Source organism: Protomyctophum parallelum (assembly GCF_964188405.1).
Source record: "Protomyctophum parallelum genome assembly, chromosome: 22".
Classification (NCBI taxonomy): Eukaryota; Metazoa; Chordata; class Actinopteri; order Myctophiformes; family Myctophidae; genus Protomyctophum; species Protomyctophum parallelum.
Genome location: NC_139714.1, coordinates 22545112 through 22568903, shown reverse-complemented (window position 1 = coordinate 22568903; position 23792 = coordinate 22545112). Strand labels below are relative to the sequence as shown.

General features: G+C 40.4%; 1 protein-coding gene across 1 annotated transcript; it reads right to left on the bottom strand.

The window, feature by feature from the left end:
• Positions 1-14575: 14575 nt before the first annotated feature.
• On the bottom strand, positions 14576-22506 carry LOC310853355 (uncharacterized protein). Its single transcript, XM_083757667.1, has 6 exons — positions 22306-22506; positions 18292-19213; positions 17836-18007; positions 16788-16911; positions 15564-15704; positions 14576-15317 (listed from the first exon to the last, which is right to left on the bottom strand). The coding sequence occupies exons 2-5, from the start codon at positions 19191-19193 to the stop codon at positions 15616-15618; spliced, it is 1287 nt and encodes a 428-aa protein (XP_083613793.1). The 5' UTR covers positions 19194-19213; positions 22306-22506; the 3' UTR covers positions 14576-15317; positions 15564-15615.
• Positions 22507-23792: the final 1286 nt, after the last annotated feature.

The following is a 23792-nucleotide window of genomic DNA, read 5'->3' as shown; positions in this document are numbered from 1 at the left end:
TTTTTTTCATGATTTTTCTAATTGTTTTATCGTTGAAAATCATGAAAAACAACATGTAGGCTATATTTAAAAAAAAATGATTGGCGCGCTACGAGCTTGTAGGTCTGCTATTTTTGAAAAATCTAAGAACGAATCAGATCTCAGGTCAGAATGGGTTAATCAGACCAGTGTGTGTCCAGTGGAAACCTCGTATGAATCTGATCTCAGGTCAGAATGGGTTAAGCATTATTCTATATACAAGGAAATATAGGCCCTCATTTATCAACGCATAAATGGGGGCCATAGTCCCTGATCTCAATTGCTTTCACATCACATTTTGTTTTAACGCCACATCACACCCATTTTGGTGTCACTTCACTGGCTCCCTGCGTGGGCTTCATAATTGATTTAAAAATGTTATTGTTTGTTTTTACATCACTGAATGGTTTGGCACCCCCAGCATCTGACAGAACTTATTGAGGTGTATAATCCCCCCAAGGTCACTAGCTGCGCTCAGTCTGCGCTGTGCGGGCCAGTTAAATATTACGGTCAAAAAGAAGACCGGCTTATAAAGACCAGAGGTGACCGGGTCCTTTTCCGTCGTCGTATAGCCCCCCACACTATGGAACGTGCTCCCCTCGCACGTCAAACTGGCCCCCGTCCCTCGACTCTTAATCAGAGCAGTGTGTGTCCAGTGGAAACCTCGTATGAAATCTGATCTCAGGTCAGAATGGGTTAAATCTTGTCTCAAAACCCACCTTTTCACAGAGTGTTGAGTGTCTCTTATGGTTTACGTTTTGTCTCACTGTTTGACGCTGCTGCGTCTTGGATCTTTCAGTGAGTGACGTGTCTCCGTTTGTGTTGTGTTTTTACTATGTGTTCTTTTGCTGTTTGCTTTTCTGTGTTTTAGTGGCCAGTGGATTTAGTTTTTTATTTTCCCGTACGGCACTTTGTTAAAGGACCACTTCACCACTTTTCAACCTATCTTCATATAATAGGTCCTCACTAATAATCATGAAAGAATGGCGCAATATTTTCTATTCAGTCTGTGTCTCATAGGAGGGCTGTGGGCAGTTTAGAAACCGTCCTCCAGTGACATCATCATTAGGCAGATTTTTTTTTTAAACAAGATTTCTTTTACAAAAATGTTTAGATTGTCATTATCGTGAGAACGATGGCTACCATTTTTGCATTGCAACTTTTCAGGACTAGAAAGCCTGCAGTTTTCTATTAGCTTGTATTCCCCATCGATGAGGTCACTGGAAGACGGTTTCTGAACTGCCCACAGCCCTCCTATGAGACACAGACAGAGTAGGAAAAAATTGCGCCATTCTTTCATGATTATTATAAGACTGCCCCCTGCGGGGAGGCAGGTAGTTCGATAATAAAGATGGCGGAATGATCACACCAGGACCAGGTCTCTCCGAGTAAATTCATAATACTGCATGGTGTCAGAGTAAAACTACGATTTTTTACAACGACATGGAGACATTAAAACCACCACAGACACTGTGTCTTGACGGGAACACAGCAGAAAACTGGAGAAGATGGATTCAACGCTTCAAGTTGTTCATGTGCGCCAGTGAAAAGGATAAGAAAGCAGAGAAACTACAATGTGCTATGCTTCTTCACTGTGCCGGGGAACAAGCGCAGGAGCTGTATAACACATTCGTATTCAGAGATGAAGAGAAGGATAAGATTGCACCTCTCATTCAAAAGTTTGAGGACTACTGCACACCAAGGAAGAACACGGCTTACGAGCGGCATATATTCAACAACCGGGTACAAAAACCAGATGAGATGATCGATCAGTATGTTACAGACCTACGAATCTTATCCAGAAACTGTGAGTATGGAGATTTATTGGATGGACTTATCAGAGATCGGATAATAGAAGGCATAAGAGACAATGACACTCGTAGAAGATTGCTGAGAGAAGACCAGTTAACTTTGGTAAAGTGCATTGACATGTGCCGTGCAGCAGAGTGCACACAACAACAGATGCAGACTTTGACTGCCGGTGCTGCTGGCGCCAATACTGACGCTTGTGTTGTTAGCGCAGTGACACAGAATGTACGGGACGCGCATGCGCAGAGAGGCAGAGGGCGCTACAGCACCAGAGGCAGAGAACCCCCGACAGTAAGATCACAACGTGACGGGAGGAATGAATACACTGAACGAGAGTACATGGTGGTGGACTGTAAATACTGCGGCCAGACACATGCCAGAAGGAGATGCCCTGCATATGGGAAATTGTGTACAAAATGCAACAAATCAAATCACTTTGCAAAAGTTTGCAGAAACAGAGTTGTAAATGAGATACAGGCAGATAGTGAATCAGATGATGATCTTCATATTGAAGCAATCAATATTGAAGAGGTTACAAGCAGTGCAGAGGAAAATGCATGGTATGTCAAACTGGGCATTAAAGACAACAAAGTGAAATTCAAAATAGATACAGCTGCACAGACAAATGCCATTTCAAAACAGCAAGCCAGAATGATACAAAAATATTGCCCATTTAATATCAGACAGCACAGAAAACGCCTAACTGGATATGGAGGCAGCAAACTGTCTGTCGTGGGCAAATGCAAGCTGCCCTGCACTTACAAAGGAAAGACCTACATATGTGAATTCTCCATTGTAGACATGCCCACTGCGGAGCCCATACTGGGCCTGAAGGACTGTGAGAGGCTTGATGTGGTCAGGCTGGTGAGGAGTGTCGAGGAGAAGGAAGAGCACCCAATTATGGAGGAATACAAAGACGTGTTCAAAGGAATAGGGTGCCTGGCAGAGCCATACCATATTCAGATTAAACCAGAAGTGAAGCCTGTTATACACGCACCCAGGAAAATACCAGTGACACTGACTGACAGACTGAAAAATGAACTAAAAAGGATGGAGAAAATGAAAGTGATAACAAAAGTTGATGGCCCAACAGAATGGGTTAACTCTATGGTGACTGTAGAAAAGCCAAATGGCAAGCTGAGGCTATGCTTAGACCCAAAAGAGCTCAACACTGCCATCTGCAGGCAGCACTTTCAAATACCAACTGTTGATGAAATAATGAGCAAGCTGGCTGGAGCATCATACTTCAGCACACTAGATGCTAGCAGCGGATACTGGCAAATAGCTCTCACGGAGGAATCATCAAGCCTGACGACTTTCAACACGCCATTCGGCAGATATAAATATCTACGCTTGCCATTTGGGATAAACAGTGCGCAAGAAGTCTTTCATAAGAGAGTGTCACAGCTGTTTGAAGATATTGAAGGAGTGGTCACATACATCGATGACCTCCTGATTTTTGCCAAAAACAAGGATGAACATGACCGAAGGCTCAGAGAAGTACTTCAGAGAGCCAGAGACGTGAATCTCAGGCTAAACAAAGAAAAAAGCAAGATTGGAATAAAGGAAGTGAAATATCTTGGACACACACTCAGCCAGGAGGGTTTGAAGCCTGACCCCAGCAAGGTCCAAGCTATAGCAGAGATGGAAATACCTACAGATAAGCGGGCTCTTGAGAGGTTCCTAGGAATGGTAAAGTACCTAGCCAAGTTTATTCCGAACCTGTCAGCAACTACTGAACCACTCAGGGAGCTGCTACAAAAGGACATTGCGTGGCATTGGAATGAAAAACATGACGAAGCAGTGCACAAAATCAAAAAGACTCTAATAGACAGAGCACAGATGGCACTCAGGTACTACGATGTCACACAACCAGTGAAAGTGTCAGTGGATGCGTCCAAGGCAGGCCTAGGTGCTGTCCTACTACAGAATGGAGCAGCGGTTGCATATGCATCCAAGGCACTAACCAAGACACAAATCAACTACGCCCAAATAGAAAAAGAAACACTTGCTATTGTCTTTGGATGTCAAAAGTTTCATCAATTCATATATGGCAAGGAGACGGAGATTGAAACTGATCACAAACCACTGGTGTCCATATTCAAGAAGCCAATAGGAAACACCTCTCCGAGGATACAGAGGTTGCTTCTTAAACTACAACCATACCAACTGACGGTGAACCACACACCAGGGAAAGAAATGTATGTGGCTGACGCATTGTCTAGAGCGTTTCTCAAGGTTACAGACGATGACTCGGACCCAGATGACAAGCTGGAACGAGACATGGATGCCCAAATTCATCTCATTGTCAGTCAAATGCCTGTCAGCGATGACAAAATGGACACAATACGCAGCGAAACACAGAGAGATGACACATTGGCAACTTTGAAAACAATAGTGAAACATGGATGGCCAGAGAGCATAAAGGAGGTCCCTGTCAAAATCAGACAATTCTGGAACTACAGAGATGAACTCTGTGAAGTGAGAGGACTAATGATGAAAGGTGACAAGATCATAATACCACAACAGCTGCAAAAGGATATGCTGAAGGCAATACATGCTGGACATTTTGGCATAGAAAAGTGTAAGCTCAGAGCAAGAGAGCTCCTGTTCTGGCCGGGAATGAGTAAGGACATTGAGGGTGTTGTATCTAAATGCAGCGTCTGTCTCACGCTCAGAAATGCACAGCAAAAGGAGACACTGATGCCTCATGAGACACCAGAACGCCCGTGGCAAATTCTAGGGACTGACCTGTTTGCATGGCATGGTCATGATTTCCTGATAATAGTGGATTACTATTCCAGATACTGGGAAGTTGAACAGCTGCCGGACACCAGGGCAGCGACAGTGATTCGGAAGACAAAGACCATACTGGCGAGACATGGCGTTCCCGATCTCGTAAAAAGCGACAACGGACCCCAGTACACACAGGAGTACAAGAGATTCAGCAGAGAGTGGGGCTTCAAGCACACCACAGTGTCACCGAGGCACCCTCAAGCCAACGGCCTAGTGGAGAAGAGTGTTCAGATCGTTAAACGCATACTGGAGAAAGCTCACATGGAGGGTTCTGACCCACACATAGGGTTCCTTGAATACCGCAATACCCCCATAGGCAGCTGTGGCTCTCCTGCTCAAATGCTGATGAGCAGAAGACTGAAGGCACTCATTCCATGCACCACCGAAAAGCTCCTACCCATGATACACAAAACGACACAAGACATTCGGGAGACAATTGACACACAGAAACGAAGGCAAAAACTACACTACGACGGGACAGCAAAAGATCTGCCTCCTCTGCACAAAGGTGACTCTGTGAGGGTGAAGGACTATGACACGGGGAGATGGAGCCCAGCTGTGATCAAGGATGTGGCTGGGACACCACGCTCATACGTCATAGAGACTGCCCGGGGACGTCATCTGCGAGAAAAGAAAGAAGAAAGAAAGAAATAAGAAGTTGTACTGTTTGATGCATTGATTATGAGTGCTTGTTCTTTTCTCCCAAAGTTGATGACTCTATTGTTACACTACAGTTACAGTTTTTGTTTTTTGTTTTTTTTGAGAGGGGAGATGTTGTGATAGATAAGACTGCCCCCTGCGGGGAGGCAGGTAGTTCGATAATAAAGATGGCGGAATGATCACACCAGGACCAGGTCTCTCCGAGTAAATTCATAATACTGCAAGGACCTATTATATGGATAAAAAACGTCTAAAAATAGACGTCTAAAACACGTCTAAGAATAGACGTGTTTTAGACGTCTATTTTTAGACGTTTTTTAGACGTCTATTTTTATACGTTTTTTATCCCATTTTTAGACGCACATCTAATAGCCGGCTATTGCTCAGTGGGATGGTCAAAAATGATGAAAAACGAGGATTAAAAAAAAGAAAAGAAAAAATCAAAGAAACGATGGGCTATAACCCATCTTTTTTTTTTTTTTTCATTACTTTCAAATCCTCAAAAATGATGAAAAACGGCGTGCTATAGTATGCCGTACGATATGGGCTATAGCCCATGGTCCAAAATGATGAAAAACGAGGATTATTTTTTTTTCAAAAATTCAAAAAACGATGGGCTATAACCCATCATTTTTTTTCATTTTTTTTTTTTTATCCTAAAAAAATTATGAAAAACGGCGTGCTACAGTATGCCGTATGATATGGGCTATTAGACGAGCGTCTAAAAATGGGATAAAAAACGTATAAAAATAGACGTCTAAAACACGTCTAAGAATAGACGTGTTTTAGACGTCTATTTTTAGACGTTTTTCGACATCTATTTTTAGACTTTTTCCATCCCATTTTTAGACGCACGTGCAATAGCCAGCTATTAGACGTGCTTCTAAAAATGGGATAAAAAACGTCTAAAAATAGACGTCTAAAACACGTCTAAGAATAGACGAGTTTTAGACGTCTATTTTTAGACGTCTATTTTTAGACGTTTTTTATCCCATTTTTAGACGCACGTCTAATAGCCGGCTATTGCTCAGTGGGATGGTCAAAAATTATGAAAAACGAGGATAAAAAAGAAAATCTAAAAATCTAAAAAACGATGGGCTATAACCCATGTTTTTTTCATTTTTTTTTCATTTTTTTCAAATCCTCAAAAATGATGAAAAACGGCGTGCTACAGTATGCCGTACGGTACGGTATGGGCTATAGCCAATAGTCAAAAATGATGAAAAACAAGGTTAAAAAAAAATCAAAATTTCAAAAAACGATGGGCCATATTTTATTTATTTTTCATTTTTTTCAAATCCTCAAAAATGATGAAAAACGGCATGCCGTACGGTAGGGGCTATAGCCCATGGTCAAAAATGATGAAAAACAAGGTTAAAAAAAAAAAAAAACCGATGGGCTATAACCCATGTTTTTTGGTTTTTTTTCCATTTTTTTCAAATCCTCAAAAATGATGAAAAACGGCGTGCTATAGTATGCCGTACGATAGGGGCTATAGCCCATAGTCGGCGGCGGAGGCGGTGGCTCAGGGGTAGAGTGCCTGGATGGTAACCGCAAGGTTGCCAGTTCGAACCCGGGCTCCCCCAGAGTTACTGTCGAAGTGTCCTTGAGCAAGACACTGAACCCCTAATTGCTCCCGATGTGCTAGTTGGTGCCTTGCATGGTTTCCGCTGCCATCGGTGTATGAATGGGTGAATGTAATGCACAATCTCTGTAAATAAATCTCTGATAAAGGCGCTATATAAATGCACCATTTACCATTTATAGTCAAAAATGATGAAAAAGGAGGTTAACTTTTTTTTTCAAAATTTCAAAAAACGATGTTTTTTTTGTTTTTGTTTTTTCAAAAATGATGAAAAACGGCGTGCTATAGTATGCCGTACGATAGGGGCTATAGCCCATGGTCAAAAATGATGAAAAACAAGGTAAAAAAAATAAAAAAAATAAAAATAAACGATGGACTATAACCCATGTTTTTTATTTTTTTCATTTTTTTCAAATCCTCAAAAATGATGAAACACGGCGTGCTATAGTATGCCGTACGGTAGGGGCTATAGCCCATGTTCAAAAATGATGAAAAACAAGGTTAAAAAAAAATCTAAATTTCAAAAAACGATGGGCTATAACCCATGTTTGTTTTTTTTTCTTCATTTTTTTCAAATCCTCAAAAATTATGAAAAACGGTGTGCTATAGTATGCCGTACGGCATGGGCTATAGCCCATGGTCAAAAATGATGAAAAACGAGGTTAACATTTATTTAAAAAAATTCAAAATACGATGGGCTATAACCCATGTTTTGTTTTTTTCTTCATTTTTTCAAATCCTCAAAAATGATGAAAAACGGCGTGCTATAGTATGCCGTACGGCATGGGCTATAGCCCATGGTCAAAAATGATGAAAAACGAGGTTAACATTTTTTTTCAAAATTTCAAAAAACGATGGGCTATAACCCATGTTTTGTTTTGTTTTTTCATTTTTTCAAATCCTCAAAAATGATGAAAAACGGCGTGCTATAGTATGCCGTACGGCATGGGCTATAGCCCATGGTCAAAAATGATGAAAAACGAGGTTAACATTTTTTTTCAAAATTTCAAAAAACGATGGGCTATAACCCATGTTTTTTTTTTTTTTTTTCCATTTTTTTCAAATCCTCAAAAATGATGAAAAACAGTGTGCTATAGTATGCCGTACGGTAGGGGCTATAGCCCATGGTCGAAAATGATGGAAAACGACGTTAACATTTTTTTTTTTAATTTAAAAAAACGATGGGCTATAACCCATGTTTTTTTTTTTTTTCATTTTTTTCAAATCCTCAAAAATGATAAAAAACAGCGTGCTATAGTATGCCGTACGGTATGGGTTATAGCCCATAGTCAAAAATGATGAAAAACAAGGTAATTTTTTTTTTCAAAATATCAAAAAACGATGGGCTATAACCCATGTTTTTTTTGTTTTTTTTTTGTTCAAAAATGATGAAAAACGGCGTGCTATAGTATGCCGTACGATAGGGGCTATAGCCCATGGTCAAAAATGATGAAAAACAAGTTTAAAAAAATTAAAAAATTAAACGATGGACTATAACCCATGTTTTTTTATTTTTTTATTTTTTTCAAATCCTCAAAAATGATGAAAAACGGCGTGCTATAGTATGCCGTACGGTAGGGGCTATATAGCCCATGGTCAAAAATGATGAAAAACAAGGTTAAAAAAAAAAATCAAAATTTCAAACTTTCAAAATTTCAAAAACGAGGGGCTATAACCCATGTTTTTTTTGTTTTGTTTTTTCAAATCCTCAAAAATGATGAAAAACGGCGTGCTATAGTATGTCGTACGGTAGGGGCTATAGCCCATGGTCAAAAATGATGAAAAACGAGGTTAACATTTATTTTCAAAAATTCAAAATACGATGGGCTATAACCCATGTTTTTTTTGTTTTGTTTTTTCAAATCCTCAAAAATGATGAAAAACGGCGTGCTATAGTATGTCGTACGGTAGGGGCTATAGCCCATGGTCAAAAATGTAGAAAAACGAGGTTAACATTTATTTTCAAAAATTCAAAATACGATGGGCTATAACCCATGTTTTTTTTTTTTTTTCATTTTTTTCAAATCCTCAAAAATGATGAAAAACGGCGTGCTATAGTATGCCGTACGGTAGGGGCTATATAGCCCATGGTCGAAAATGATGAAAAACGAGGTTAACATTTTTTTTCAAATTTTCAAAAAACGATGGGCTATAACCCATGTTTTTTTTGTTTTGTTTTTTCAAATCCTCAAAAATGATGAAAAACGGCGTGCTATAGTATGCCGTACGGTAGGGGCTATATAGCCCATGGTCAAAAATGATGAAAAACAAGGTTAAAAAAAAAAAAAACATGATTTTTTTTGTTGTTTTTTTTTTAAATCCTCAAAAATGATGAAAAACAGTGTGCTATAGTATGCCGTACGGTAGGGGCTATAGCCCATGGTCGAAAATGATGAAAAACGAGGTTAACATTTTTTTTCAAATTTTCAAAAAACGATGGGCTATAACCCATGTTTTTTTTTGTTTTTTTTTTTCAAATCCTCAAAAATGATGAAAAACGGCGTGCTATAGTATGTCGTACGTTAGGGGCTATAGCCCATGGTCAAAAATGATGAAAAACGAGGTTAACATTTTTTTTCAAATTTTCAAAAAACGATGGGCTATAACCCATGTTTTTTTTTGTTTTTTTTTCAAATCCTCAAAAATGATGAAAAACGGCGTGCTATAGTATGCCGTACGGTAGGGGCTATATAGCCCATGGTCAAAAATGATGAAAAACAAGGTTAAAAAAAAAAAAAACATGATTTTTTTTGTTGTTTTTTTTTTAAATCCTCAAAAATGATGAAAAACAGTGTGCTATAGTATGCCGTACGGTAGGGGCTATAGCCCATGGTCGAAAATGATGAAAAACGAGGTTAACATTTTTTTTCAAATTTTCAAAAAACGATGGGCTATAACCCATGTTTTTTTTTGTTTTGTTTTTTCAAATCCTCAAAAATGATGAAAAACGGCGTGCTATAGTATGTCGTACGTTAGGGGCTATAGCCCATGGTCAAAAATGATGAAAAACGAGGTTAACATTTTTTTTCAAATTTTCAAAAAACGATGGGCTATAACCCATGTTTTTTTGTTTTTCATTTTTTTCAAATCCTCAAAAATGATGAAAAACAGTGTGCTATAGTATGCCGTACGGTAGGGGCTATAGCCCATGGTCGAAAATGATGAAAAACGAGGTTAACATTTTTTTTCAAATTTTCAAAAAACGATGGGCTATAACCCATGTTTTTTTTGTTTGTTTTTTTTTAATCCTCAAAAATGATGAAAAACGGCGTGCTATAGTATGCCGTACGATAGGGGCTATAGCCCATAGTCGGCGGCGGTGGCTCAGGGGTAGAGTGCCTGGATGGTAACCGTAAGGTTGCCAGTTCGAACCCGGCCTCCCCCAGAGTTACTGTCGAAGTGTCCTTGAGCAAGACACTGAACCCCTAATTGCTCCCGATGTGCTAGTTGGTGCCTTGCATGGTTTCCGCTGCCATCGGTGTATGAATGGGTGAATGTAATGCACAATCTCTGTAAATAAATCTCTGATAAAGGCGCTATATAAATGCACCATTTACCATTTATAGTCAAAAATGATGAAAAACAAGGTTAACATTTTTTTTCAAAAATTCAAAATACGATGGGCTATAACCCATGTTTTTTTTGTTTGTTTTTTTTCAAATCCTCAAAAATGATGAAAAACGGCGTGCTATAGTATGCCGTACGATAGGGGCTATACCCCATGGTCAAAAATGATGAAAAACAAGGTTAAAAAAAAATCAAAAATTAAAAAAACGATGGACTATAACCCATGTTTTTATTTTTTATTTTTCAAATCCTCAAAAATTATGAAAAACGGCGTGCTATAGTATGCCGTACTGTAGGGGCTATAGCCCATGGTCGAAAATGATGAAAAACAAGGTTAAAAGAAAATCAAAATTTCAAAAAACGATGGGCTATAACCCATGTTTTTTTTTTTTCTCCTCAAAAATGATGAAAAACGGCGTGCTATAGTATGCCGTACGGTAGGGGCTATATTGGTTAACATTTTCTTTCAAATTTTCAAAAAACGATGGGCTATAACCCATGGTCGAAAATGATGAAAAACAAGGTTAAAAAAAAATCAAAATTTCAAAAAACGATGGGCTATAACCCATGTTTTTTTTTAAATTTTGATTCTTCTTTTTTTATCCTCGTTTTTCATCATTTTTGAACATGGGCTATAGCCCATACCGTACAGCATACTATAGCACGCCGTTTTTCATCATTTTTGAGGATTTAAAAAAAATGAAAAAAAAAAAAAACATTTGTTATAGCCCATCGTTTTTTTATTTATTTTTTAACCTCGTTTTTCATCATTTTTGAACATGGGCTATAAGCCCATACCATACGGCATACTATAGCACGCCGTATTTCATCATTTTTGAGGATTTGAAAAAAATGGGGAAAAAAATGAAAAAAACATGGGTTATAGCCCATCGTTTTTTGAAATTTTGAAAAAAAAATTACCTCGTTTTTCATCATTTTTGAATATATATATAGCCCATACCGTAAGGCATACTATAGCACGCCGTTTTTCATAATTTTTGAGGATTTGAAAAAAATGAAAAAACATGGGTCATTGCCCATCGTTTTTTGAATTTTTGAATTTTTTTTAATCCTCGTTTTTCATCATTTTTGACCATCTCACTGAGCAATAGCCGGCTATTAGACGTGTGTCTAAAAATAGGATAAAAAACATCTAAAAATAGACGTCTATTTTTAGACGTGTTTTAGACGTCTATTTTTATACGTTTTTTATCCCATTTTTAGACGCTCGTCTAATAGCCCATATCATACGGCATACTCTAGCACGCCGTTTTTCATCATTTTTGAGGATAAAAAAAAAAGAAGAAAAAAAACGATTGGTTATAGCCCATCGTTTTTAGATTTTTTGATTTCTTTTTAATCCTCGTTTTTCATCATTTTTGACCATCCCACTGAGCAATAGCCGGCTATTAGACGTGCGTCTAAAAATGGGATAAAAAACGTCTAAAAAATAGACGTCTAAGGGGCACGGTGGCACAGTTGGTAGTGCTGTCGCCTCACAGCTAGAAGGTCCTGACTCCTGGGTTTGATTCCCGCTGGGGACACTGTGGGCACTGGCGGCGTGTTCCCTCCTCCGCGTCATCAGTGCCCATACCCGAGGCGGGGGTTGGCGATAGGGCCTTTCTGTGTGGAGTTTGCATGTTCTCCCTGTGTCCCCTAGGGTAGATACCCTCACAAAAACATGCCGTAATCCTGGTCTCTAAAACTACCTCCCCCTGGCCAGCCGGGGCGCCTGATGGAGGGGAAAGGAACTGGTCGGAATAACGTGTCCCTTCCACGCGCTACGTCCGGCCGGGGAAATTCCCCTCTGTCAGGTGAAAAGAAGCAGCTTGGACTCCTCATGCATAGAAGGAGGCATGAGGTCAGTCCGCTGCCCCCCCAGGTTGGCAGAGGAAGTGTAGCGCCCAGGATTACATTAGATAATTGGCACTGGGTGAAAAGAAAAGTGGGATAAAAATGTAAGAAAAAAAAAAATAGACGACTAAAAATATTTTTATCCCATTTTTAGACGCTCGTCTAATAGCCCATATCGTACGGCATACTGTAGCACGCCGTTTTTCATCATTTTTGAGGATTTGAAAAGAATGAAAAAAAAACACCGATGGGTTATAGCCCATCGTTTTTTTTTTTTATCCTCGTTTTTCATCATTTTTGAAAATGGGCTATAGCCCATGCCGTACGGCATACTATAGCACGCCGTTTTTCATCATTTTTCATTAAAAGGGCGGGGGTCTGTCTCTCTCTCGTTCTCGGAAAATCCATCCACCTCCTCGGGAGAAACCATGTAGAAACAGGAGGGGAGGGGGAATCGAGTGTTACTCTTCTATTCACACACACTAGATCATGGGCGCGTCCATTTTAGATCCCCTGACATATACACGTAAAGGAAGCGGACCGCCCATTGACCGCCACCTCTTTTCATGAGGGGGGGGGCTTTTTTTTTCTCTCTTTTTTCAGGATCACATACCCGGAACTTTGAAGATGTGATCGGAGATACATTATGTTGTCCGGGCACATAGAAAGATGAACTAAAGTATTCAATAAAAAAGCTATAAATGGGCCCAGGCCGTAGCGTAACGGTCTGGGCACCGGACTGGTGATCCAGTCGCCGTGTGCCGCGGGTTCGACTCCCGGACCCGACACGGCCTTTACCGCATGTCATCCCCCCATCTCTCTCCCGTTTCCTGTCAGCCTACTTTCTATCCCTTAAAAAATCAATAAAGGCGTAAGCCGCAAAAAAATATCTTAAAAAAAAAAAAAAAGCTATAAATGCGTATAGGCTACTGTAGATACGTGATACGCACATGGCGATCGGCTGACAAATGACGTATAGATACTGACCCCGCAAACGATGTGTTAAGGCCCAATCAGATCCCAGTTCAAACCCATATAGGCAAACACAGGTGGCACACACATGGTTCTGAAATAAAATGGCCCATTTGGATACCACCTAAGATCCAGTTAGAAACCCACGTAAGCCCATATGGGCTAACACGGGTGGGCCCTTTGTGAAAACTGGGTGCACGGCCCACTTGGAACCCATGTCCATAGCCCATGTCAAAACCCAATTGGGCCCAGATGGACATGTTAGCTGGGTTCTCAATGGCAATAGCACAAACTTTGGCAGCTACTGGTACTACATACTTTCACCTAGAAACTCCATTCACACTATTTATTATTCAGCTTGCAGTATTGATACTTTTAGTAGTAGCTGGCTAAGTATAGTAGTAAAGATTGTGAGTAGCCTACCTCCACCAGGACTTTTTTGGATAGAACTGTAGTTTAAAGTATCAAGGTATTTAGTGTGATAAGATATACATATAATGAATGATCTACATAATATTGTTCAACATTCTTCATAAAAAAAAGAAAAGAAAACGATAGCAGATCAACTTGCAACTGTTTCAAATAGCCAGACTATAACATAGAGGGGTTAAAAGTATAGGCCTAGAATTCACTCTTCTGAACCAGTGGCACTGACAAGCTTTCCAGAATGAACCCTATGGCCAACAGTGGAGATTCATTTTTTTAAATTTTTAATTCCGTTAAAAGTTTATTTCACTTTACGTTTGGGTCATTTTATCATACACTCAGGCTTTTGTGAACACCTAAGACAGTTTTTAAGTTGCTTGATTCAGTATTTCCAGCTGAGCTCATGGAGCAAACTGCAGCATGTTAAAGTAGTTTGATGGCTTGAAGAGCTATCCTGCCCTCAAATCCTCACCTCAACAGAGCCCTCTGCTGGTGTTTTCCAGACTACTTCATAATAATTCATATGGAACTGAGAAGAATGTAAAGACTAATACATGGCCAGATTATACCGCATTATCAGCCTTTGACGTCGTATGGACGATTAGACGTCTGTTGGTTATGTGCTCAGTGGGACAGAGATATGGTTTTTGACACAAAAAAAACGATCTCTTTGAAGGTTCCATGATTTGACAATGGGAAAAGAAATCATGAAAAACGACATAATATAGTATGTTATTTTTCAAGGTTTTCAACGACATACATATTTTAAATTTCACATCTATTCTACAGGATAGTGTTATACATGTAAGTTTCAAGATGCTCCAAATCAAGTTTTATTTTATGCTTGTTCTGCATTGCAAGCGATTGTATATATATATATAACAAATATACTACACATTTGCAGTACGTGGTCAAAGTGTGGAGGCCAAACTGAAAGGAAGCACTGTTATTTACAGAAACATATATTACTTATTGCATGTACAATTTGCATACATTTTATTTGTCAGGTCCAGACTCCAGATGCAGAGGTTAGTCACCCAGCACTAGCGGGCATATGCCGAAATCATCACATAGACTCCGCAGGCCTGTGTGATATTCAGGGTCCCACGAGATGAGGAGCTCATCGGCAATGATGTCAGTGTGATGCAAACATTTTGGTCACGACATATTTATACCAAACGTCTAGAGCTGAAAGATGCGCACAGGTAGCTATGTGGTTTCATTTTCTGTCAGTTAGTATAAATGATAACAGATCATGTCATTGTTATCGTAACTTAGACAATTCATTTTAATTACATGGATGGGTTGAATGGTTTGTGGAAGCACTGAAATTATCTATATTTTAAACATAAGCATTGGTTGTATGAAACTGAACAGAATAAGTAAACCTTAGCATAATTCTTTAACATTTCTGCTAAGGACACATGGCGAGGCATTGCTGGTGGCACTGCCAGCTGCAGTATAGTCGTGGCACATCAGGAAGCAGAGGGGGGCATCGGAGGTGGGCGCAGCAGAGGTGGTGGCACTGCCAGCTTGCAACGGCCGCAGCACATCAAGTGGTGGCACGGCAAACGGAAGAGATGGGTTGAGCGGATGCCCAGCAGCAGAGCAGCACTGAAGTTTCAGAGACCTGGCGACAGTCAATCAACACAAGGTACAGTCAGAATGAGTACTTTGTACAAACCTTTTTTGGCATTGCCTCAGTCCATCTCAGATGAGCTCAGGCCCAGAGACGTTGTGGCATTGTCTTATCTTTGACATTTATTTTACTCACATTTCCCACAATGTCCCAACTTTTGGGGAATTGGACTTGTAGTTTAAATTTCAGGTGCATACTTATGCTGAAGTTAGGAATTCTTCCCAGGAAATAAATTACCTGTCTTGATTAATGTTGACTAATGCCCCACAGACTTGTACAATGCGGTCGATTACAGCATCTCCTGTCTCTTCGCCATTTGCAGTGGAATTGGGCCATGCAGTATGTGGTACCGATTCTTCAAGACACCGATCATCCTCTCTGCAAATAACAAAAAAATAAAGAGGGGTGGCAAAAAAAAATTAAAAAAATATGGAGATACGTGGTTTCTAACCTCCAGCAACAATAGATGAAAGTTTCTTGCACATTTGTTATGATGTTATACTGTAAATTTGTTATCTTGCACATTATGTTATATTGATGTGACAAACAACTACTGTGACTAAATGCTGTTTTAGTGCTTTAGTTACTGTTACTATAACAAAGTGTACTTGTCTATGCTGTGGCTGTAGCATAGTATGCACTTGCTTTTCTAGTTTCTACATATAAGTTGCCTTGAAGTGAGACTGGGAGGTTGGGGTTCCATCCCCAGCCGGATCATAGCAAAAACTCTATAAATGGGAGTTATGGGATCCAGTGCGTCCCTGCTTGGCACTCAGCATCAAAGGTTGAATTGGGGTAAGCCCCAGCGCCATACTTGCGCCATGTCCAGGGGGGTGTACTTAGCCATGGCTTACTACTTACAAATTGCATATTTATAAGCCTAATTGCAACATTGTGCACATTTGTTATGTTGTTATCTTGCACATACTGTACGGTATGTTATTAGTTACTGTTTCTGCTAAAGTGTACTTAGCATATCTCTGCTGTCAGGAGGAAACCTCACAAATCCAAAATGTTCATATTTCAGGAAATTAGGAATACCATATATTTTTTAAAACAAAGCAATACAGCCTAATCAAAGTTGGTGTTGTAACTTTATATATTGTCAATTACTTCCATGAGAGGGGGAGAGGTGGTGTAGTTAGTTGCTTTAGCAGACATTTTGAGGGTCCAATGGAGTTAAGAGGTTTTGTCCAAAGCACTTTTTACTACTTTCCATTGGTTCAATATCTTCGAAACAACACAGACATTAAGGGTGTTCTGGTTTGACAAAACAAAAATCAAAAACCTCAAGTTTTTTAGTTATGAGGTTTCCTCCGGACAGCAACGATATGCACTTGTTTTTCTACAGCTACATGGCTTATTGCACCTCATTGCACTTATGTACCCTTTTTGTTAAACACTTGACATCTAATGTGATTCTTTAAAATACTGTACATGTAATGATGTAAGAATACTCACCAACGCTTGAAGTCAAACGAGAATGTGCCACATTTTCTTTTTGTCCCCGTGTGACAGATGGAGTTATTAGTTCTGCACCAAGAACTGCAAATTCATCCTTCAAACCAGTGAACCCTGCAATAATCTTAAACACAGCACAACACAAGATACTGTTACTACACCAACTCATCTTTATTGTTGCATCACACAGGTTTACAGGTGTAAAACAGTGGGTGCAATTTGTTTACGTGCAAGGCAAGCCCCATCGATTGTGTTTTCCAGAAAGAAAGTAAAGAAAAGAGGGGACAGACACAAAGGTAATCCAACTAAACAATAAACATATCCACATATTTCCACATAGCATATCCATCCGTTCAGTATGCACATGAGGTTTGGACACAAGATGCATGAGCATACCAGCTGGTTGAAAACAGTATATCAACAGTACTATATACCGTATATACTGTTGATATACTGTTTTCAACCAGTGGTCCAGGGACCATCAGTGGTCCTTGAGGGGAATCCAGGTGGTCCCCAGCTAAATGGAGAGTTGGTAACCAGTTTGGACCTGTTTCTCTCCTAATGGTACCAACAACATTAATACAGCATGGAATTGTGGACAAAGAAAGTGTTATCCAACGATAAAATAGTTTTAGACCAAGTTTTTGGTCTGAGAGGCTAAGGGCCGATTCATACTCCTATTTTACCACTGTTTCGGCGCTGTAGTGCCGAAATGATTTCGGCTCGTCAGAAATTTTCAGTAGCACCGAAGAGCCGAATTTAGGAACCCTCCCCCCCGAACCTCAAATGACGTCAAATTGTAGGCTCTACAGCGCCGAACCGACTTTTATTCGGCTCTAAAATAGGAGTATGAATCGGCCCTAAATCTCATCAATTGGTGATCCCGTGGCTCAAATGGAGAATAAATAATGGGCCTTTAGTTGGTATGGAAAGGGTTGAAATTAACCACTGATATAGACATTAAGGTGTAATGTCTGTATCATAAACAGTATACTGAACTGAACATCACCAACAGCGTACATGAGATGAAAAACAACAGAATTCTTACCTGGTCTCCTGCATGGTGGTAGTCCTTAGACACAAAGCCTGAGTTTCTTACAATGTGAACATCCGATTCTGTCCCACCCCAACCTTTGGAGAGATAAGTGATCCGACCAGGTGGATCGCTTGGGATCAGTACTGCACTCGGTTGGCATGCGATTAAATACTTGACTGTTGTTCTGTGAAGAAAGAAGTTTTTGGAAAATAAATAATAAAAAAATAGTAATACTGTTATATGTCTTTACTCGTGAAGACTGAAGAGCATGGGCTCGAAACGTTACTGATGTTAAAATAAAAGAAATAGAACTAAACAAAGGGAGGACATACAGTTTGTGGCTCTATATTTTCAAGACACAATATGCAAGATCAGTAGTATTACTCAAAAAGGGAAGTAAAAACAACGGTTTCAAATCAATGCAACTAATAACTAGCATGAATTGTCATTGTCAAAATAATATTTCACCTCGTCTTCAACTTCTTTGGGTGTTCAATTGGAATCTCAAAGCAGTCAATGATTGAAGTAAGCCTTGGGTACTGCAGAAGAACTTGAGCTGGTAGTGTGTTCTGGATACACTCTCTTTCAGGCCAGGCAATCAAAAACTCCAGGTTAGCGTGCATTACATCCAGCCATCGGGAGAACACGTTGAGATAGGTCGTTTCTGACAGGCCCGATACACGACACATCAAACAGTTTGACGGGTTCTGCCTCAGTTTTACCAAAGTAACAAAGAGCTGGTCCTCTGTTGGCATCTTGAATTTTGCTTGTGCCCTTGCCATGAAGAATGGAACCAGAAATTGATGCAGGGACTCAAACAGTGTCCATGACAGACCTGTCATGGTCTTACATGCAGTGTCATCACCTCTCACACAGTTTGCCGAGAATCTCTGCAGTTCCACCTGCCTGGCCAATTCATCCCTCTCCTTCCTGGCCTCATCCCTCTCTCTCCTGAGATTGTAGATCTCTTCGTGAAGCCGTTTCTCCAAAATGCGTGCACCATCTTGAAGAGGGACGACTGGGGCTTCTGAATGGGCCAATTCTTCAGGTTGTGCTTGATGCCCTGGAGAATTGTAGATCTCTTCGTGAAGCCGTTTCTCCAAAATGCGTGCACCATCTTGAAGAGGGACGACTGGGGCTTCTGAAGGGGCCAATTCTTCAGGTTGTGCTTGATGCCCTGGAGAAGGCACTTCTTTTTTGGGGGTGATTGTTTGCTGGGCTATGGGAGTGATGACAGCTTTACACTGAGACCTATATTTCACGTCCTCACGTTTCCTACTGCGGTTCGCCCTTTTAACTCTTGATGCTGCAGATGCTGTTGATGCTGTTCGTCTATTGGGGAACAGCGAGGGTATGTAGTCTGGATGCATTTCATCCTCGTGTTTCGAACCTACGGAAGGACAAATTTAAAACATGGTAATGAATACGGAGCTTAAGCAGTATGTTTAGGGAGGGAGCTACACAGTTGCCGCAAGCAACTAGGACGCCATCACTAGCATCTAAGTACGTAGCATGCGGCTATCTACACACAGTGAAATCATCAGTGGCCAATTCATTTTGTGTTATTTTGTAAACTATGGATTATGCCTGAAGGTGGTCAGTAGACCGAAAGCTTGCTAAATAAATACATTGATTGTGCGCAGAAAATAAAGCTTCCCTTAATTTTTTCTCATGTAAACTATGGATTATAAAATGGAAGGAAACAGTGGTGGAAAAAGTACTCAAGTTCTTTACTAAAGTAAAAGTATCAATACTGCAATGTAGAAATGCTCCCTTACAAGTAAAGTATGGAAGTGACAATGTGTCGCATTGCGATGCATTGTGAGCTTGTAGATCTGCTATTTTAAAATGACCGAAATGTATATTGGGCTAAAGTGGTTAATGTATGTATGTGTTGTAATAAAAATCACAATCTACAAAGTAACTGTTTTCAAATAATTGTAGTGGAGTAAAAGTACAGTAATATACAATATTTGCCTCTGAGATGTAGTGGAGTAGAAGTAAAAGGTACTGCAAATTGGAAATACTCACCTAAAGTACAAATACAAGCACAACTCAATACAAAAACTGTTAACTGTGGACGACACCATAAAGCAATAAGGGTTCACCTAGCCCCTCTCGGAACCCTCCATAAAGCTTTTCTGAAATTTGGATGAGTTTTATGTAGGGTCGCTGTTCATAACTATATTTTCGTATGGGAATTTTGGAACGCGGACATAAATATGCTCCGTAACATCGTATCTGCGCCGTTTGACGGCCTGTTTTCCTTTGAGGGCTTCTGAATCTGTGAACTTTAAGTACCTATACATCCCGCTGCGAATATCTCCTGTGGCGCGGAAGCCGTTAAGTATTTTTAATCTTTGTTTGACCGATTTGGTCGCTTTATTTCTTCTTGTTTGTTTACCGTTTATTGTACCGCCTCCCGGTGTGCGGTTGGCTTGTGCGGCTACGTCTAGGGTGGCCAGACGTCCGGTTTCACGCCGGACAGTCCGGTTTTAGACCCACCTGTCCTCCTCCCACCTCAACCTCTGGCCGGACACATAATTGTCCGTTTTTTTGTGATATACAGTGCTTGTGTCATTTACTGTCATAGTCTGTCATTTACGTCGTCTGCCTGGGTATTAAAATCTCCGCAGCGCTGCTCAGCTCCGCCTCCGCAGCGAGCCGGCCACACTGTCTTAAAAAGAGAGAGGCTAGTGGAGACGTTCAGAGTGTTGCCATGTCTGCTTAATTATAAGCGACTTTGGGCTTGTTTTATATAATAGGCTACTAAGCCTAGTCAGGCTTCTTTTGGGCTTGTTTTCATAGACATGGTTGCTTGGTTCTCTTCCAAAACCTGGCAACACTGCCAGTGGGATGGTCGGTATGTTTGTTGTGCTCTCACAATCACTTTAGTATAGTTAATGCAGAGATAAACAAACCAAATATGCCGAAATGAAAAACTACATTTAATGAGCAATGGAGCAAGGAACTCGACATCATAAAGAAAGGGAGGCTGTGTGAACATATAGGCTACTGGCATCATTCTATGTCCCACACCGATGACCATAAAACTGTATAAAAAAACCCACAAGAAAGAGATTAAACATAAAACATATCTAAACATGAAATAAAATAAATTGATTATAAAATGAATGGCCTTTGTGGTACCCTATAATTTAAAAAGGTTAATTTAATTAGCAAATATATGTTCTCTGTGGACATAATGCTGGAGATGATGGTGGTGAAAATCAGGTGCAATAGTAGTAGTAATAATATTAATATATGGGGGGGGGGGGGGGGGGGGGGGATCTGGGAGGGGGGGGGTCGGGGGAGCGAGCCCCGCAAAAGTGTCCTCCTTTCTGAGGTCTTGCAGGTGGCCACCCTAGCTACGTCCCTGCCTCTGATCTGCTCCGTCATAGATATAGCGCCACTAGCTAGCCAGATAGGCGGTACAATGAGGTGTCAATAAACAAGGCAGGAAGAGATTAATCCAAGCTTCCAAATCGGTCAAACATAGATTAAAAATACTTAACGGCTTCCGCGCCACAGGAGATATTCGCAGCGGTATGTATGGGTACTTATACTTCACATATTCAGAAACCCTCACACGAAAAAATGTCGTCAAAGAGCGCAGACAGGCCATAAACACGTTGTTTATGTTTTATGTATGTCTGCGTACCAGGTGGCATGGTACTGCTGGAACAGGACCCCATGCTCTGTGTCGTCAAAAAGTCAGAAACTTCAGTAGCATTGGGTCCTGCTTGGAGGGCTAGGGTTCACCATTCATCAGAGTAGGACCACTACACCACTTTTCAAATGCTCAGGGTAAAATACCAGAATTATTTTCTACTAAGTCTCATATAGAGGGCTGTGGCCAGTTCAGAAACCCGTCCACCAGTGACATCATCGTTACAGACAGAACAAGATGGGTTTTTTTACATTTAGATTTTTATTATTGTGAGAAGGATGGCTTCCATTTTCGCATTTCAACTTTTCAAGAATAAAAGCCTGCCCACTGTTGTGGCATTTCATCATGAACATTTAGTTTATTAGGAGTCGGACCAATTATATGAAGATAAATGTGTGGTGGTGACTGGTGAAGTCAGAAGTGGTCCTTTAAGGTTCCATTTGTCACCACTCATACAGGTACGAAAACAAGAAGCAAACTGCAATGTTCGCGTTGGGGTCATACCTATGTTCCCTCAGCCCTATGTTCCCTCAGCCCCGAGGTGCGCTGCGGGTCGGGAGAGGGTTGCGGTTAGGTTTAGGTGTCTGCCCCGGGGGTGCGCTGCGGGTCGGGAGAGGGTTGCGGTTAGGTTTAGGTGTCTGCCCCGGGGGTGCGCTGCGGGTCGGGAGAGGGTTGCGGTTAGGTTTAGGTGTCTGCCCCGGGGGAGGTTAGGGTTAGGGTGAGGGAGGAGGTAGGTTGTCGTAGGCTGAGGGAACATAGAGCTGAGGGAACATAGGTACGGTCCCTTTGCGTTCACAAAGTAAGTAACTTACCGGTAATAAAGTGGAGACTGCAGACGTAAACATATTGTGTGCTAGGGTTCCACAGGCGGCCAGAATGATCCTTTCGGCTGATGGCTTGCAGCCACTTTGTCCTTCTAACGGGTTGTGTTAATTTCGATGGCAAAAGTATAAATTTTAATTCAGGGTTTTTAGTTGCATTAGTTTTGCAAAAAGTAACACAGCAGCCCTTCGGCATTGTGAAACGAAAATGTTTTTGTTGTGTTTTCTTTCCCTCCTCCAACTTCCAACCTAAAACCGGATGTGACGTTCTTCTTCTTCTTCATGGGGTTTTATGGCGGTTGGCATCCAAATAGTTGCATTACCGCCCCCTTCTGTTACTCTCGTTCATTTACAGTCTATCCCATAACCCAGTTTCTTTCATAAACCTGATCACCGTGCCTCTCCCCGTATTATCCTCTGCTGCACCAATTAACTTGTTAAAAGTGATTTCTTCCACTCCCAACCCTCTCAGCTCTTCCACCATACTCTCCCTTTCTCTCCGATACTGTCTACAATCCATAATGGAATGCTCCACCGACTCCTCCTCCTGACAGTGTTCACACAGGCCTGTAGGATGTTTTCCCATCACCTTCAATGTTTTATTTAATGCACTGTGTCCCAACTTTAGCCGTGTTATTACTACTTCCTTTCTCCTGCATCCATTACTGTACCTTCTACTTCCACCCACTTTACTTTGACTGAGATTCTAAAAATGTTCTACATCCTGACAGTTTTCTGAAAAAGCTCTGTTTCTATGTCAGTGGTTCTGAAATTGTTAAAAATAGCTAAAGCATAGCACAATGCTAACACCAAAAGGGGTTCCCAACCCAAATTGGGTTAATGTTTTTTTTTGTTTAAATGTATCATTTTGATATTGATATTGTATATTTGTGATTTTAAGGCATCCCAACTGTAATTCGTTTCTTATTTTGAATAATAAAAGAGAAAATAAAATAGTAAATGTTTTTTTTTAACCAACTGCTTTTCAAGTGAATTTGAAATTTTCATTACTTTACTTACTTTTATTTCCATTTCTTTATACTCCCACTACATAGCCTATCAGTGGCCAATATTGTACAAATGACTAGGCTACAGTTATAGTTACTGAATTTACGAAGAAAATGGCAGATCTACAAGGTCAACACATTGCGAGGGACATTGCAATGCAACATAATCATGTGAGCATTTGAAGATCGGTTATTTTAAAATAGCCAGAGGCTTCAGTAGTTAATGGTCAATGTACTAAGTACATGAACTGAAGTATTGTACTTAATGTTTAATATTGTACATTTTTGAAGTATTTACATTTACTTCTACCCCTCTAAAGTATTGTACTTTTACTCCACTTTACAATTATATGGAAACTAGTTACTTTGTAGATTTTGATGATTATTACAAAAAACACTAACCACTTCAGCCTAATACTCCCCACTGTCCCGTCACCCCGGCGTACAATTAAAAGGGACTATAGAGCCGTG

Coding starts and splice junctions, on each gene's coding strand:
- LOC310853355 (XM_083757667.1), bottom strand. CDS start 19,193: ATGCATCCAGACTACATACCCTCGCTGTTCCCCAATAGACGAACAGCA. Junction 16,912..17,835: donor ACCACCATGCAGGAGACCAG/GTAAGAATTCTG, acceptor GCTGTGTTTAAG/ATTATTGCAGGGTTCACTGG. Junction 15,705..16,787: donor TCGTTTGACTTCAAGCGTTG/GTGAGTATTCTT, acceptor TGTTATTTGCAG/AGAGGATGATCGGTGTCTTG.